The sequence below is a fragment of the Mustela nivalis genome (genome assembly GCF_964662115.1).
Source record: "Mustela nivalis genome assembly, chromosome: 6".
NCBI lineage: Eukaryota > Metazoa > Chordata > Mammalia > Carnivora > Mustelidae > Mustela > Mustela nivalis.
In genome coordinates this window covers 106,010,908-106,026,108 of record NC_139025.1, presented here as the reverse complement: position 1 = coordinate 106,026,108, position 15,201 = coordinate 106,010,908, and the positions used below count along the sequence as shown (strand labels likewise).

At 42.0% G+C, this 15,201-nt stretch overlaps 1 protein-coding gene across 2 annotated transcripts in view; it reads right to left on the bottom strand.

Moving 5' to 3' along the window:
• Window positions 1-219: 219 nt before the first annotated feature.
• ANXA2 (annexin A2) overlaps window positions 220-15,201 on the bottom strand; it is a 45,040-nt gene continuing 30,058 nt past the window's right edge. For both annotated transcript variants that reach the window (XM_082733780.1, XM_082733781.1), the window contains exons 5-13: window positions 12,243-12,356; window positions 9,132-9,222; window positions 8,118-8,197; window positions 6,682-6,741; window positions 4,553-4,646; window positions 3,884-3,979; window positions 3,344-3,402; window positions 1,933-2,055; window positions 220-581 (exon numbers count right to left, since the gene is read on the bottom strand). In XM_082733780.1, the coding sequence (XP_082589906.1) occupies window positions 522-581; window positions 1,933-2,055; window positions 3,344-3,402; window positions 3,884-3,979; window positions 4,553-4,646; window positions 6,682-6,741; window positions 8,118-8,197; window positions 9,132-9,222; window positions 12,243-12,356 (777 nt within the window). In that variant the 3' untranslated portion in view covers window positions 220-521. The remainder of the gene's footprint in view (window positions 582-1,932; window positions 2,056-3,343; window positions 3,403-3,883; window positions 3,980-4,552; window positions 4,647-6,681; window positions 6,742-8,117; window positions 8,198-9,131; window positions 9,223-12,242; window positions 12,357-15,201) is intronic.

Below are 15,201 nucleotides of genomic sequence, written 5' to 3'. Positions count from 1 at the left end.
TTTATTTCATTTACATTAATTTAAATGTAAACAGCCACATCTGGATAGAGGCTACCGTATCAGACAGCTGAGTTCTAGAGCTTTATTCCTCCAGGGGACAGCTTTACACCAGCTGAACAATATAGCCCTTACACATGTTTGATTTCTACTTTTTATTTTATTTTTTAAGCTTGTTTGATTTTAACAATTAAGTTGAAAGCAAAGTCAACAAAGTACTTGTTTATAAAGTAAAAATTCAGTTTATTCATCTGTTTATGACACAGTACACAAGAGGCAAAGTGTTTCACATCATAGATTTCACTTCCAACTCCTTGGAATGTTCATTTCTTTGGCTAAAAGGAGAGACTAGACATGAGAGACAGGCAATGCTTAGGCAACTGCAATAGGGATGGGGAGCGGGTGATACTAACGCCATCCCTGCAGGGACGGGCGCAAGGGGACTATTAGTCATAAGCTACTTTCTAGAATTGTTAGCTGGAAACAAAGGAGCACCACTCCTGGATGCTTAACCGTCGTGGGCCTCAGTCATCCCCACCACACAGGTACAGCAGCGCTTTCTGGTAGTCGCCCTTCGTGTCTTGCTACAAATGGCCAAGGAGAAAAAAGAAAATCAGTAATCAAAGCAAGGACCCCAACTCTGCGACTAACATAGAACAGGCTTGATGCACATAGAGCCTTCCCTAGTAATAGCAAGAGAATGCTCGGCGGGACCTGCCTAGCCACAAGACCTCAGCCATCATCAGCAGGCCCTCGGAGAGTCTGACCCCGGAGAGTGCCATGACCATAAGAGAGAAGGTGAGGTACTAGGGATTCATGCAGCAAGGAATCAGGCCCACACAAGCCGGCCTGCCCTTCCTGCAGTAAGGTCCTGCAAGCACCACCATTTTTCTCACCTCCCCTAACACTTTCAGAGAAAACAAGGGCCTCTCCCACCTCACGATGCTGTTTCTGGGATTCTTAAGGTCATGCGGGAATAAGCTAGTGAAGTGAAGAAATGTGTGCCCTAAAAAACCTGGGTATACCAAACTCACCTCAAAATTCATCCCTGGTAACCACTGACATGCCTTTGAAATTTTCAGGGTCTTTTGGAAAAGAGGGGCTGCAATGTCTGTCTGAAAAACCCAGCTGGGGGGCCACTGTGAGCAGCCCCTCCTTGCATTCAAAGGCTTCGTCTCTCCAAACAGAGACTAAATTGATGAAAGAGATGGAAGTTCTGAGTAACTAAACATTGCCAGGCCTGTCACAGAGGACTTTGAAAAAATGGAAATAGTCGACTGTTTAACAATGGAAGGCTGAGGGGTGCCAACCCATGCCTCTGTTCCACCCTGACAAAAATCCACATAAAATTTCTGACACCCCAAAAACTTCACTACTAATAAGCTTTAACCAGAAGCTTTACCAATAACATAAACAGTTGATTACCACATATTTTGTCTGTTATATGTATTATATACTATATTCTTATGATAGAGTACAGAGGATAAAAGGAAATATTATTAAGATCAGAAGGGAAATACATTTATAGTACTACACTGTATTTATCAAAAGAAAATCGTTAAGTCAATCAGTGAAGTTCAAACCTGTGTTGAGCGAGGGTGAACTGCATAATAAAAATGTAAAATTTAATTGATCTCAGGCTCTTCAGAATGTCTAGCTCTTCAGCAAGTCTTACGTGATTATTGTCATGAACACCAATTATCGCTATAGAATAGTAGATGTGGGAAGTATAAGATCTTTGATTGTCTCTGGAAGATTCTAGGACAAGTCACAAATGGCACTTTCAAAATAAACCCTTGGTATCTCATGACCAGCATCTCTTGCCAATGAATGAGAAAACCACCACCCTTGTCATCATTCTGACAGGCCCCCGGCCCACGGAGCCAGGGCCTTCTGGATGGCCTGGCAGGGCCAATGCATCACCGTAGGGCTTACCTGGATGTAGTAATACAGGGACTTGCCATACTTTCTCTTGAATTCAGACCTAATTTTCAACATGTCCACTTCACTGCGAGAGACCATGATTCTTATCAGAACTTTATCACGAGTCCCCTTGCCCTGAAAGTCAAGTTGATGTTCCAAGTTACAATTCACTGACAATGTTAATCCAATAAGTTTTCTTATATATGGAACTCATCTGAGTTCTTAATGCTGCCCTCTAAGAAGCTGCAAAGGTAATGATGAAACTATTTCTTTAAGAAAAATGATATTTGGGGTGCCTGAGTGGCTAAGTTGGTTGAGCATCTGACTCTTGATTTCAGCTGACCTCAAGATCGCAGGGGTCATAAAATTGAACCCTGAGTTGGGCTCCACACTGGGCATGGAGCATGCTCAAGATTCTCTGTCTCCCTCTGCCCCTCCCTCACTCCCTCTCTAAAAAAATAAAAAATGAAAGAAAGAAAGAAAGGGAGAAAAGGAGGGAGGGAGAAAGGAAGATGAGCATCTTGGAATTCCAAACACACTAGGATGAAATCAGCATAAAGCCCTACTATGTTCACCCAATAAACTTGTAGGAGCCCTAACTATAGCACGGCTCAGTTTAAGAAGTGTGCGAGTTTCCATATGTAACGAACAGTCCCTGGCTCACAGGGCTTAAAAAAAAAAATACCGCTTTGTGCCATTTTGAACGGTATAAACAGTAAAGACAACTGAGTTTACTCTCAAGAGTCTCAGACCAGAGGCACCAAGGAACAGGTGCTAGCTGACAGAGAATCTGAGGGAGATGGGAGAAGGAGATGGGAGTGGACAAGGGGTGGTCCAGGAAGAAGGGCCAGGAAACCAGAAATCACAAGGGACATTTGAGGCATAGAATATGGGCTGGGATTGTGGGAAGATACAGTCCATTTAAGAGATAGCTGTAGGGCTGCCTTCAGAGTCAGACAGACCCAAGTTCCAATGTGGCTATGTAACATCAAGCTAGTTGAAGCTTTCTGAGCTCCAGTCTCCTGATCTATAAAGAAAATAACACAAGCCACAAGGGCTTTTTGGTAATGATTTCAGATGAAATAAGTAGCACAATGTCTAGGGCAGGCGACTGCTTGGTAATCCCTCCTTTCCTTGCCTGTCTTTACTCTGGGGTAATGGAAGGCAATCCCTGAGAAATTTAAGCAAGAATCAGACATGATTACCATCTGGTATTTTATTTTCTACCTGCACACAAACACATATTCAAGTAGTCGAGAGACAGAGAGAGAGAAGACGGACACAATCATGGCTGACCAGTACATTCCTACACCTGGACAGTGGGGACCCTCCACTATCCACTAGTCAAGAAGACTTAGTTTGGGGGCACAAGAGAAGAAAAGCCTAGCATGTAAACATGGACCTCTCAGCTAACTCCCCTTACCTTCATGGAGTCGTACAGCCGGTCAGCAAAATATAGGGGCTTATTCTGAATGCACTGGACTGTGGAAAGAAGAAAAGGGGTCAGCTGCTCCTTTCTTCACCAGTGAGGGCCGAGGCCCAGACGTTGGGGTGCAAACAAGATGATCTAACATAACAGGAATGGGCTGCAAAAGGGGAAAAACTAAGGGAAAACTGGGGTCCTCTGAAAGTCAGCTCCACCGCCATTTTAAACGTGGGGACCCTGAGGGCTGCAAAAACCAATGTGGAAATGTGAGTATCCCTGACAGAGCCCTTTTTCTTGTCATCTTTTTCTTCCTGGGCAATTCCTCACTCTACCAGCTTCAAGCCCTCCTTAGTTTTGTATCTTACATTTATACAGTGAAGATTATACAACAACCCAAATCAGGTAAAGCAGCCACCTGTCCCAAAAGCACTTGAATGAACAGGACGGCCACTGGTCACTTCCACTGTGGCACAATTTCCTGAAAGCTCATGTCCACTAGCAATGGGCCGAGGTGGCAGGGAAGGCACACTTGCTTACCCAGGTTTAGGAAAGCATTTTCCAGGTCTCCTTTGACCTCCTTCTTGATGCTCTCCAACATGTCATAAGGGCTGTAGCTCTTGTACCTATCAAATACTGAGGAAAAGCAAAAAGTAATTATAATAAGAGCCACTAATCAAAGCTGTCAGTGATCACTCACATGCTTATGCACCATGGTAAAAATAAATAAGCAAATGAGGATGATCACAGCATCTTAGAGTGTTAGGGGTTGTCATGGTGGACCAGAGCTGACACGGCACTGGCTGGCTTGGGACAGCTGTACTGCATCTGTCCTGAATGGCACTGCCTGGGCCACATATTTTGACCATCTTTAACTCTGAGTGGAAACTATTCTGTTTGGAAGCAGTGAGAAACAGTACACAGAGCCCAGGAAAGTCCATTACTTCAACAAATATGGCAAGATAAAATGATCCTGGACAAGAAGGAGCAGCTAAAGCATCAAATATGGAAAATATTTAGGAGAAAGTAGGATCCAAAATGGAAGAGAAGGGCAAATGGATCTGGTGATGGAAAAATGGATAAGATTATGAGGCGCAAAGTAGAGAGTGAACTTTGTCCTGGCAGACCCATGCCCCAACACAGATAACCAGCAAGCTGGGCTGAGGGGACCATCCATAGGCTTGAAGACTTCTTCAGTACAGAACCCACCTTTCTGGAGATGACACACACTCCGCTCAGTCATGATGCTGATCCACTTGGGTACATCAGTTCCTTTCCTCTTCACTCCGGCATCGTAGAGATCCTACAAGCACAACGAACCAAGAAAGCTGACTACACATCCAGGGTAAGGTCGTAAAAAATATCATGCAAAGAAACTCAAAAACTCAATGCCAAATGAGAAGGATGACTGTGCTGAAGACATGGGCAAATATGTTGTATTTAAGTCAAAAGTCTTAATTAAGAGCAGTCTTCCTTAGACGAAAACACAGCATGAGACTAGATTGTTTGTGAGGTGTGTGCTGTACACATCTACTTCCTTGACTGACAAAGGAAGAACCAAGCACTTCTATTCCTATGCAGAAGAACAAGCACATCCAGCCCTCCTTCCTTTGGTACTTTTGATAGCAAATAAGCTAATGGTTGTCTATCAAAGACAGCTACAGATCAAGTATCCACACCCACATTTCTTAGAGACTCAGGAAGTCTAATTTTTAGTTTCTGGAAAATTTAGGAGCTACAAGTGCTAAGAATGCTACGAATGGCAAGGAGGGAAGGAGAAAGACTTACACGAGGATAAGATATTCGTTCAGTGAACACCCATTATCTAGAAGTTGTGAAACCTAACTAATATTACTTTATTTAAAACACTTCTCAAAAAAAAAAAAAACACTTCTCTACCTCCTATTAAAGGTGCTGTGAAACATAATGAATTTCATTTCAGTTTTTAAATATTTTATTTATTTATTGAGGGAGAGTGGGAAAGAGAGGAGGAGCAGAAGGGAGGGAGAGAGAGAATGTCAAGCAGACTCTGTGCCAAGCATGGAGCTCAAAGTGTGGCTCGACCCCATGACCTGAGACCATGACCTTAGCTGAAACCAAGAGTTGAACACTTAACCCACTGAGCCATCCAGGTACCTCAGAACATACTGAATTTTAAAACCAAAATAAATTTAAATTAATTTTGTTCTGAAACTCTTATAAAATGTCTTGAGATAGTTGACAACTGTTTGGGAAAGGTATATAGTTCATAGTGATCTGAATTAGCTTAACAAACAGCTCTTAGTGATTATGGCACTATAACCAGCAGAAGTGCTATTCAACCAGAAAAGTAGGGTCTCCCTTACTCTTCCCCTTTTCCCTCACCACAAAGGGCATATCGTGTCTTCTTCCACTCTGCCATGTTGTTTATTGGTGTTTATTTGTAGCAAATGCACAAGATTGCACACTGTCTTATCACACCCTGCAGAATCTGGTACTTCCATACAAGTAAAGCCTAAATAAGCACATGAGTCAGGTATTGGTCCCGTAATTAACAACAGCATCAAGAGGGATTATCTTAAAATAACTACTATTCCCAGAAAGTGAAAATGAAGCCCACGAGTTCTTTGACATTTCTCCCTTCCAAAAATGGCACCTGCTTCCTTTTGAACTGACTATAGGCTACACCATAGTGACTCACTTCTAAGAGTATGACAGAAGTGACACTGTGAGGGACAACTGGGTGGCTCAGTTATTAAGGGTCTGCCTTTGACTAAGGTCATAACCCCAGGGTTCTGGGATTGAGTCCCACATCAGGCTCCCCGCTTAGCAGGGAGCCTGCTTCTCCCTCTCCCTCTGCCTGCTGCTCCCCCTCTTGCACACTCTCTCTCTCTGTCAAATAAATAAATAAAATCTTTAAAAAAAAAAAGGTGACACTGTGATTCCTGAAATTAGATGATAACAAGCATTTGGCTTCCTCCTTGCTTTCTCTCTTGGCTCACTCACTTGGGAAAGCCAGCTGCCATGTTACAAGGACGCTCAAGCAAGCCCTTAGAAAAGCACAGGCAGAGAAATACAAGGCCTCCTTCCAACATTCACATGGCTGGGTGATCCTCTTGAAGCTGTCAGGCTCTCAGAACATGCAGCTCTGGTCAATATTTTGACCCTAGCCTCATAAGAAGTCCTGAGGTAGAACCACCCAGGTAAGCCACACCCCACAAAAACTGAGAGATGTATGTGTTTTTGTTTTAAGCCACTCAGTTTGGAGGTAAATTGTTACAGAGGATCGATAACTACTGTATAGACTATCTAGAGACCTGCTAGAAAACAGAAACTCAAACAAGAACCTTGACACTTACCCGGGCATCTTGGTCAATCAGTTCATAATCAATGACAGAGCCATCCTCTGCTCTTCTACCCTACAGAAGAAAACAAAAGAACATCAAATAGGTTTCTTTGTGTATTTTAATGTTGAAAATTTCATTCTTCTCTCCAACTCATGAAAACCATTATTTAACTTATGGAACACACACACACATTTAAAATTTTTCTTCACTTTCAAGTCTAGATAAGACCAAAGATTAGTAAATAACTGAGGTAGTGAAGTGGGGGTAGGGGGACACCCTCCTGGGACAAGCACTTTCTAGAATTCCCTCTACCTTCAAAAAAAGCACTAATGATGTTTAATTTCTTCCCTCAGAGAGCTTACCATCCAGATGAAAAAATAAGCATGGAACAAAAGGTAAAAAACACAGTGATCCATGGCTTATGCAGACATAAAATGCAGAAGAAGGGAGAGATCTGTCATTACTGTCAGCAAAGTCTGTGGACAACGGTGTAGGGTTGAGGTGCACACTGAGGCCTGAGTCAATGAGGCTGGTAAAGGGGAGGAGGAGGAAGCCATTCCCCACAGCGGGAACAGTACAGAGAGAGGCTGAGCACGCCACAGGGCAGATAGAGCAGAAGGTAATAAGCAGGAAGGAATCCTTGAAGGAAGATGAAGTGAGGAAGGGACAAGGTCTAGGGAAGTTCTCAAGGCAGTAATCTTAAGTTCCGATTTGGTGGCAGAAATGGGCTTTGATCAAGGGAGTGAATTACTGAAAGTGGACTCCAGGAAGATGGGTGGTTGGTGGGATACAGGGTGAGGAACTGGCGGGGAAGGCTGTACGGAGTTGCTACAGTAACAGGTATTTGAGCAGGCAGGAGACAGCGTTACCAATTAATCATTTGTCACTGAGGTTCCTGAAGAAAATATTTTCTCTTCCTTCCTCTAGCACAGAGGTCCTTGAACTGCACACTGGTCAGGCAGGACTCAGGACTCAGAAGGGAAATGCCTTTCATTCAGGTTTCTGTGTTAGCATTAGCAAACAAAGATCCCCTCTCCAGGCAAAGGACTACCTAGGCAAACCCTCTCAGAAGAAGTGAGAGCAGAGAGAAGGAAAGAAAAACAAGAGGATCCCTTCCCACTGGGTCCTATGTGGCCACTGACAGAGGCAAAGTGACCTTCCCCAAGTCATGCGGTAAGGGTTGGCACATAATCCAGGCCAGGACTTCAGAGCTGCCTATTCCTCCTCTGGCCCTGAAGTCCACTTGACCGTGCGGTTTCCCAGGATAAGAAATCCTATTATACAAAAATGACAACTCTGCAGTGACAGTGCAAACCCCCTGTCAGAAATGCAGCTGGAGATTCTGATGCAGGCACAGAGGATTGAGCTAATTCGATGCCAGGTATAAAATGAGGTACAGGACCTTAATTGGGAGGAAACAAGGACAAAGGAATAAACCGGAAACAAACCTTTGCAAGGGCAACCATCAGCTTGCGGAAGTCACCAGATGTGTCAGAAACGATGTCCTTCTCCAGATCAGTCTTGTACACTTGGAAAACAACACATCTGGCTTTATGCTTCCTGCCTATGCAGCCAGCCACCGCCCCCCCCCAACCACCCCTGCTGCACTACGCCTCTGAGAAGCAGAAACAGCTGTGGCAGCATGGACATATCCACCCAAATGAGGGCAGATGGTCCATGATTTATTTTATGATTTTTAGCCTCATAAAATCAGAGCCAAATGTTATTATCAGTGACAGGAGATAGAGCTAGATCAAATCAGGCATCCTCAAGCTCACCTTTGATCAGTGACCTCTTTCATAGCTAGAATACTGTTTCCCAAACTTAACTGTGAAAACTCACTTTCAAAATGAAAAAATTTGGAAGGCTACACATACACAGACACACACACACCCCAACTGTGCTTTGTTATCCACTGAACGAGAAAATGCACAATGGCAAAATTAGTAAGAACTAGAGAGTACTTTTGAATGAATCTGTATTTTATTATTCAAAATAGCTTCTACATTGAAACCTAGTAACAGCTACACATGTAAGCTGCATCATTGATTCTACCCATAGCCTCCTCTAGTGCTTGGTGCACATACAGCCACATGCCTCTTGCAATAATTATCCACAATCCAGAGCTGGGAACCTCTTAAGCAGAGAGTGGGAAGCACCCAGTACATTAAATCCAAGTACATGCTTTCTATGCCTCCCATCAGACCCTTTACAAAAAAATTCTTTTTGATTCTCTCTTTCCCCTCCTGCCTATCCTTTTATAGACGGTCTAGTGGAATGTAATTACCAACACAGGCCCCAAGAAGGTGGAGGGACTTGGACCATGGCAAACCCCTGGATGGTCCAGACAGCACTTCTGCATAGGTAATCCAGGCATCCTGCCCCCAACACTATCCAGGGAGCCATGATGAGGTTACAGACATTGGGCTGAGAAGCTGCATCAAAGAACTAGGGCTACTCACTTTCCTTGTAGACTCTGTTAATTTCCTGAAGCTCTTGGTTGGTCCTTGAGCAGATGATCTCAATGAGGGAGTCCTCATCAGTCCCCAGTCCCTGTGAACCAGGCAAAAGACATCAGCAGGGAAAATCCTCTTAGCCATTAGTGTACTTCTCTGATCTCAATCAGGAAACTGCAAACTTGGATTGGGTCAGTTAGCAAGCTCCTTTCCATATTCTTAGTGGGGGGATCTGTCCTGTATTCCACAGCACAATGTAATGTTATTTTCTATTTCTTAAAAAAAGGCTTCACAAGAATAAAAGATGATATAAGTGATACATCTGAGCTCAACTATGTCAATACAGTTGCCTTTTGGTAATGGGTTTACAGAATGAGTAACTTTTTCTTCCTCCTATTTTTTCTCTATTTTTCAAATTATTTTAATAGATGGGAAAATTTTCTTTACTAAACAATTCTGCTCAGTGATATAAAGTAAGGGAATATAGAGAGTTTGTTGTCATTTGCAGTCAGCATCACTGGAATGGAATAAGTCTTTTACCAGGGAAATGTACAGATAAGATAAAATTTTTAGCTTTACCGCTTTGAAATGTAAAATTGGGTTAATGTTAAAAATTTTATTCTTGTACTTCCATTTTTGCTTGATTACTATGCACTCTTCAGGCATTTTAGGGAAGCAAAAGGAAATAATGAACTGCCAAATAAACCTAGACACCAACACTTTATTAAGGAAGAAGAATTCGATGGGTGATGTATTCAAATTTAATATATACACTTTTGAACGTGCCAGAAAGCTTGAAAGGCCTCAATGAAACATGTATTTCAAAGCTGGCTTCATGATCAAAGTCAAGATTTAATAATCAGGCTTCTCTAATACTTGTCTTTCCGAATATGGAAATATTACTTTGAACTAAGTAGAATTACAACTGTTTAAAATGTAAATCAATTATAAGGTATTAATACAATAAGAAACTTATCCACATGAAAAGTGTGTCAGCTATTAATTAAACTTATTAGAGTTTATACACCCCTGAAAAGCGGTTTGTATAATATAAGCTAAACCTCAGGTTAATGGTTAATTTTGAATTTTATTCTTAATCTAATCTATGAGCCAATGCCTCTTCTTTCAGAATTTTAAATCATGATATGTAGAGGTTCTGGCACAGCCATACTTTCTTCCTACCTGAGCAAAAGGCCTACACAACATTCTATACACATGTTACAGAGTGACTAAGTGCCTTCAAATATGTTAGGGGCAGGTTTTCAATCTTAAGATGATAGAAATATAGTCTAAAAATGATACTGCATTGGAAGAAATGCTATATCCTGACACTGTTGAAATGTAAAACACATGTGGCGATATAAGATGTTTTCTTTCACTGCTGATATACCAGTGCTGATATACCACTGTTAGGATTCTAACAGTATTTTTATCTCTGTATTCAGAGGTGACCTTGGCAATTTCCAAAACTTGGCCTGTGCTTCCCACAGATTGTCCTATCACAAGGGCAACTTCTACCATAACATATGGCCAATAGTGCCACTGGTATTGCCAGAAGTCAAAACAGATTTTTTTTTTTTTTTTTTTTTGAAAAGCATAGTTCAGTTAACGTCACTTCAAGCTTTATGGATTTCAGAAGGGTACTCAACTGTGACAGCTAATGAAAGAGCTGGCACAAGGTCAAAGATTCAGTAGTCAAAGCACCTTTCATTGGGCCCAGTTACAGAGATTACAGTGGTGAATGACAGCTCCAGCAGGTCCATTTCAAGTCACTAACACCGAGTAAAAGATACTAGTAAAATTGCACACATCACAACTAAATAGATTTTTGACGAAAGTAAGATAAACTGATCTGAAGTGATGATGGTCAGAAGAAACCTAGGAGAGGCTAACTCATCCATGGCTCCAGAAAACCCAAGATTTGGTTTTCAGGACTGTCCTTTTTATCAAGCAGGATCATTAAATGTTGGTGACATTTCGTCATTCATCATCTACCTTCACTGCAATATAACCTACTTGGGAAACTCAGAGCCAATCTGCTCAAATAAACTGAGCAGAGCTTGGGTTAGGCTGAAAAACTGAAGGAAGAAAGAGATTCCCCAACAAATCTTGCAGCAGCCCTAAGCTATCAAGTCCTGGGCGATGGAAATGTCTGGTATGCGAAGCTGCCTCACTCTCGAGGTGCTCTCTGGGGAAAAAGATGACATGAACTGTGACATCAGCTCTGGTGACAGGCTTATAGCTTGGTCTCTTCATAATTCAGAAACAGGAGCATCACAGAAAATGCAACTGGACTCCGAATAAAAAATGAAAACTGCGGCTTTTCCCCCTACTCGGGACTTTACCAAGTTTTATCAGCAGAGGGCAGTATCAGATTACTCAAAGTGTTGCAGGCACATACTATAGAAAGGGTTATGTTTTCCTGTAAAATGTATTTATGCTTATGCCTCTATCACATTTATATAATACTTGATGTTTTAGGTACACACAGAATTCAGGGATTTTCTAACCTGGAATTTCTACTGCCTAATGTAACCTAAAATTCCAAATAACTTTACAAAAACAAAAAATAAACAAAAGAGATAATCTGTGCTATAATACTTTGAACAAAACACAGGTACTAATTACAACCTGAAACCACCCTTTATATGTACTGTAATGTCCTGATTTGCCCAAATTTGAATTAAACAATGGGAATGACAGAAGAAGGTCAGAAGAAGATATATCCAAGAGAACATGGGCAGAATTTGCAAGTTTCACTTGACAAAAGCTATGAGTTTTACTTTTGCCTTAATATCACAACAAATCTTTTTTTAAGGAGGAAGTGTAATCAAGGAAGTAGTTTTTCCAAATGGTATTCCAATTGCCCAGGTGCCAAGCAGTAGCAGCTGGATAACTGACTTCCCAGCATCATGAAATTTCTTTACAGTCTTAAAAAGAGTAATTGAAATATTTTTGGTACAAATCCTGAGACTTATAGCTTCAGTTCATTAGAAAAAAAAATGGTACCAAATGAGAATTCAACAAAACTGAAAATCACCTAATTATACCCAGAGAGCTGTAATTCACAAATATTAATGGCGGATTTGACAGAGATTGCATCTCACACATGTTTACCTTCATGGAGGCTTTCAGCTCAGAAGCGTCATACTGAGCAGGTGTTTTTAATAGGCCCAAAATCACTGTCTCCAGGTGGCCGGACAAGGCTGATTTCAGCGCTGATGCAAGTTCCTTCAGAAAAATGGGCAAGAACATGGAAAATGTGATTGGTAACCAATATTCCCTTTAAAACTGGTGAATAAAACAAAAGCAGGATGTGTTTGTAAAATGGATTATGATTCCTTGTCCACTCTGGGATCACAGACCCAACTGTCTCAAACGCATTCCCTTCCACAGACTCCAATGTCAAAAGCCACAAGATCGGCCTTTGCTCTGACAAAAATCCCTTAGCATCCAAGCTGACTGAGCCATCTTCTCCCAGTCAATACAAAGAAACTAGGGCAGTATGCAATTCCTCAGAAAGCTAGGAGTGTGAGGGTGCTTCATAGCACACTTGCAAGTGATAAGCACTCATGGAAGATAAGGCACTTTCCAAGGTCAAGGCCTCTACTAAGAAGGTGGTTAGAGTAAAAGATGTTGGTGCAACTGCACCTCCTAAAAGTCTCTAGAGGAACCAGAAGCCCCACCATGGGTGGAAGTTGGATCATGAAGCTTTCCTAAGCAAAATGCTTCATTCCAGACTGCAAGAACATCTCTCCGTCCACATCAAATTGGGATAGAGTTGACAGAGACAATGGGAGACTGAAGTCCCGCGTTCACCTCCTTGGTTTCCCTGCTCTGTACTGTTTTTTAAGGTTTCCACTGTCTCAACATAGACTATTATGTCAGAGGTCTGAGTTCAACCCCCATGTATGGAGACAAATACCCCAATGCAATGGGTCATTTTACAGCCACTTAAACTGGTGCTTAAACTTCCTACACATCATGAGCACCGAGTGATGCCTGAATTCTCCTATTGCAATTATTTTCCTTTCTTTTCACATTTTCCTTCCTATTCTCTCCCCTTCTTTTTCTCCTGTTTGCCTGCAGCACCCCAGGGCGTCTATAACGGTTAGCTCCTAAAAGTATCTGCAGGTGCCAGGAGGTGTTGTGCAGTCTGGGATAATCTTCTCAGATCATTCCTAGGCAGTGAGAACTAAGATGAACCTTGGAAATCACCTGGCCCATGTCTTCCACCACCTACTCTCTTCTGATTCCCAGTGTCCTACTAATACACAGCACTTAGAAAGGGGCTTGAAAAGCAACACCTTCCAATTATAGCACCAATTTTCCAATTTGGAAATTTGAGGTTAGGTCATTCTAAACTTAGCCTACCCTTGACACCCCTCTACCCATTCATTCTCTGCTCAAACTTCAAATAGCATTTGAGTGCCTACTGATGTCTTCCACTTCTATTATAAACTCCTATTGGCATTGAACTTCCTGTCTCTTATGATGTCTAGGACCGGGCTTTGCATATAACAGAAATCCCAGAAATGTTTGATAAATAAAACATTATTTATTCCTTATCTGGAAAATTTGGCATCTGATAGAATGTGGAAAAAAACACAAGACCAGGGGTGCCTGGGTGGCTCAGTGGGTTAAAGCCTTTGTCTTCGGCTCGGGTCATGATCTCAGTGTCCTGGGATCGAGCCCCGCATTGGGCTCTCTGCTCAGCAGGGAGCCTGCTTTCCCCACCCCCCACTTGTCTCTCTGCCTACTTGTGATCTCTGTCTGTCAGGTAAATAAATAAAACCTTAAAAAAAAAAAGCAAAAACATAAGACCAATCCTCTTCCTCAGTTCCTCTCCACCTGTTAGCTTTGCCTATGCTGTTCAAGGTTCACGACAGAGGCAGCCACAGTCCATACCCCAATGTACTCTCTACACAGAGCTTTCTCCTTGATTATGCAAACAACTCATTCAAAACACTAATGTTCTGCTTCCAAAATCTCCTTCAGAAATGATCTCAAGTAATTTATGTATCTTTCTATACATGATGACAATATTCCTTAGCCTAAGACTGAGAGACATCAAGAATCAGTAGGACAGGGGTGCCCGGGTGGCTCAGTTGATTAAGCCTCGGATTTTTGACTTTGCCTCAGGTCATGATCTCAGGGTCTTGAGATTGTGTCCTGCATCAGGCTCTGTGCTAGGTGTGGAGCATGCTTATGAGTCTCTCCTTCCCTCTCCTTCTGCCCCTCCTCCCCACTCTCTCCCTTTCTTTAAGAAGAAGAAGAAAAAGAAAAATCAGTAGGACAGTAAGCAGTCCCCAACACAAACAAAGCCTGTGTGGTCAACAAACACTATCATGATTCTGGTAATATCTTCCATCCAACAGAGTATGTAAGAGCTTCGTTCTCCATCTAATTTGAAATTGAGATCCAGGCTTTTGTGTTTCTGTGTACACATGTGTGTACACACCTAAGTGTGTTCGAATACCCCACTCTGTAAGTGACAAATGAAGGAGCAACTATAAGCACACTATCCAAAGAAGTGAGCCTTTTGCTCCAACTGGAACTCAGCCCTACCAGGTCCCAGATCCTTTTAGAAACTGGAGAAATAAAACACTCCCCTCTATGCCTCACTACAAAAGATTATATAAGTCTAGTTGGAAAAAGAATTTTAATGCACGTAAGATGATAGAAGCTGGATTCTTCCCTATTTATGTCCTTTCCAACTGTTTGAGTAGGTAGGGGTGGGAGCCATAGCAGGGCTTGACCTGCAACTCTCAGAACCCTGGTGGTCATGTCAACCCCAAGAAAAGAAATGTCTTTTCCAGAATCTTTCCAGCTCACCTCCACTGTGGCTACGAGTGAAAGCTATTAAGTCAAACAGAAGCTGCAGGAAGCCACGCTTACTGCACTGTCCAAGAATAAATCAAAAGCTTTTAATAGCAAGAAGTTAAAAATAAAGCATCCCATCCTTTAAAAATAAAATTTCCTAACACTGCAACAAAATAAAGGACGAACAAATGCTGGGTTGTTCCTTAACCACTAGTGCACAAGCAAGGGAAAAAGCACACAAAGACTCTTTAAA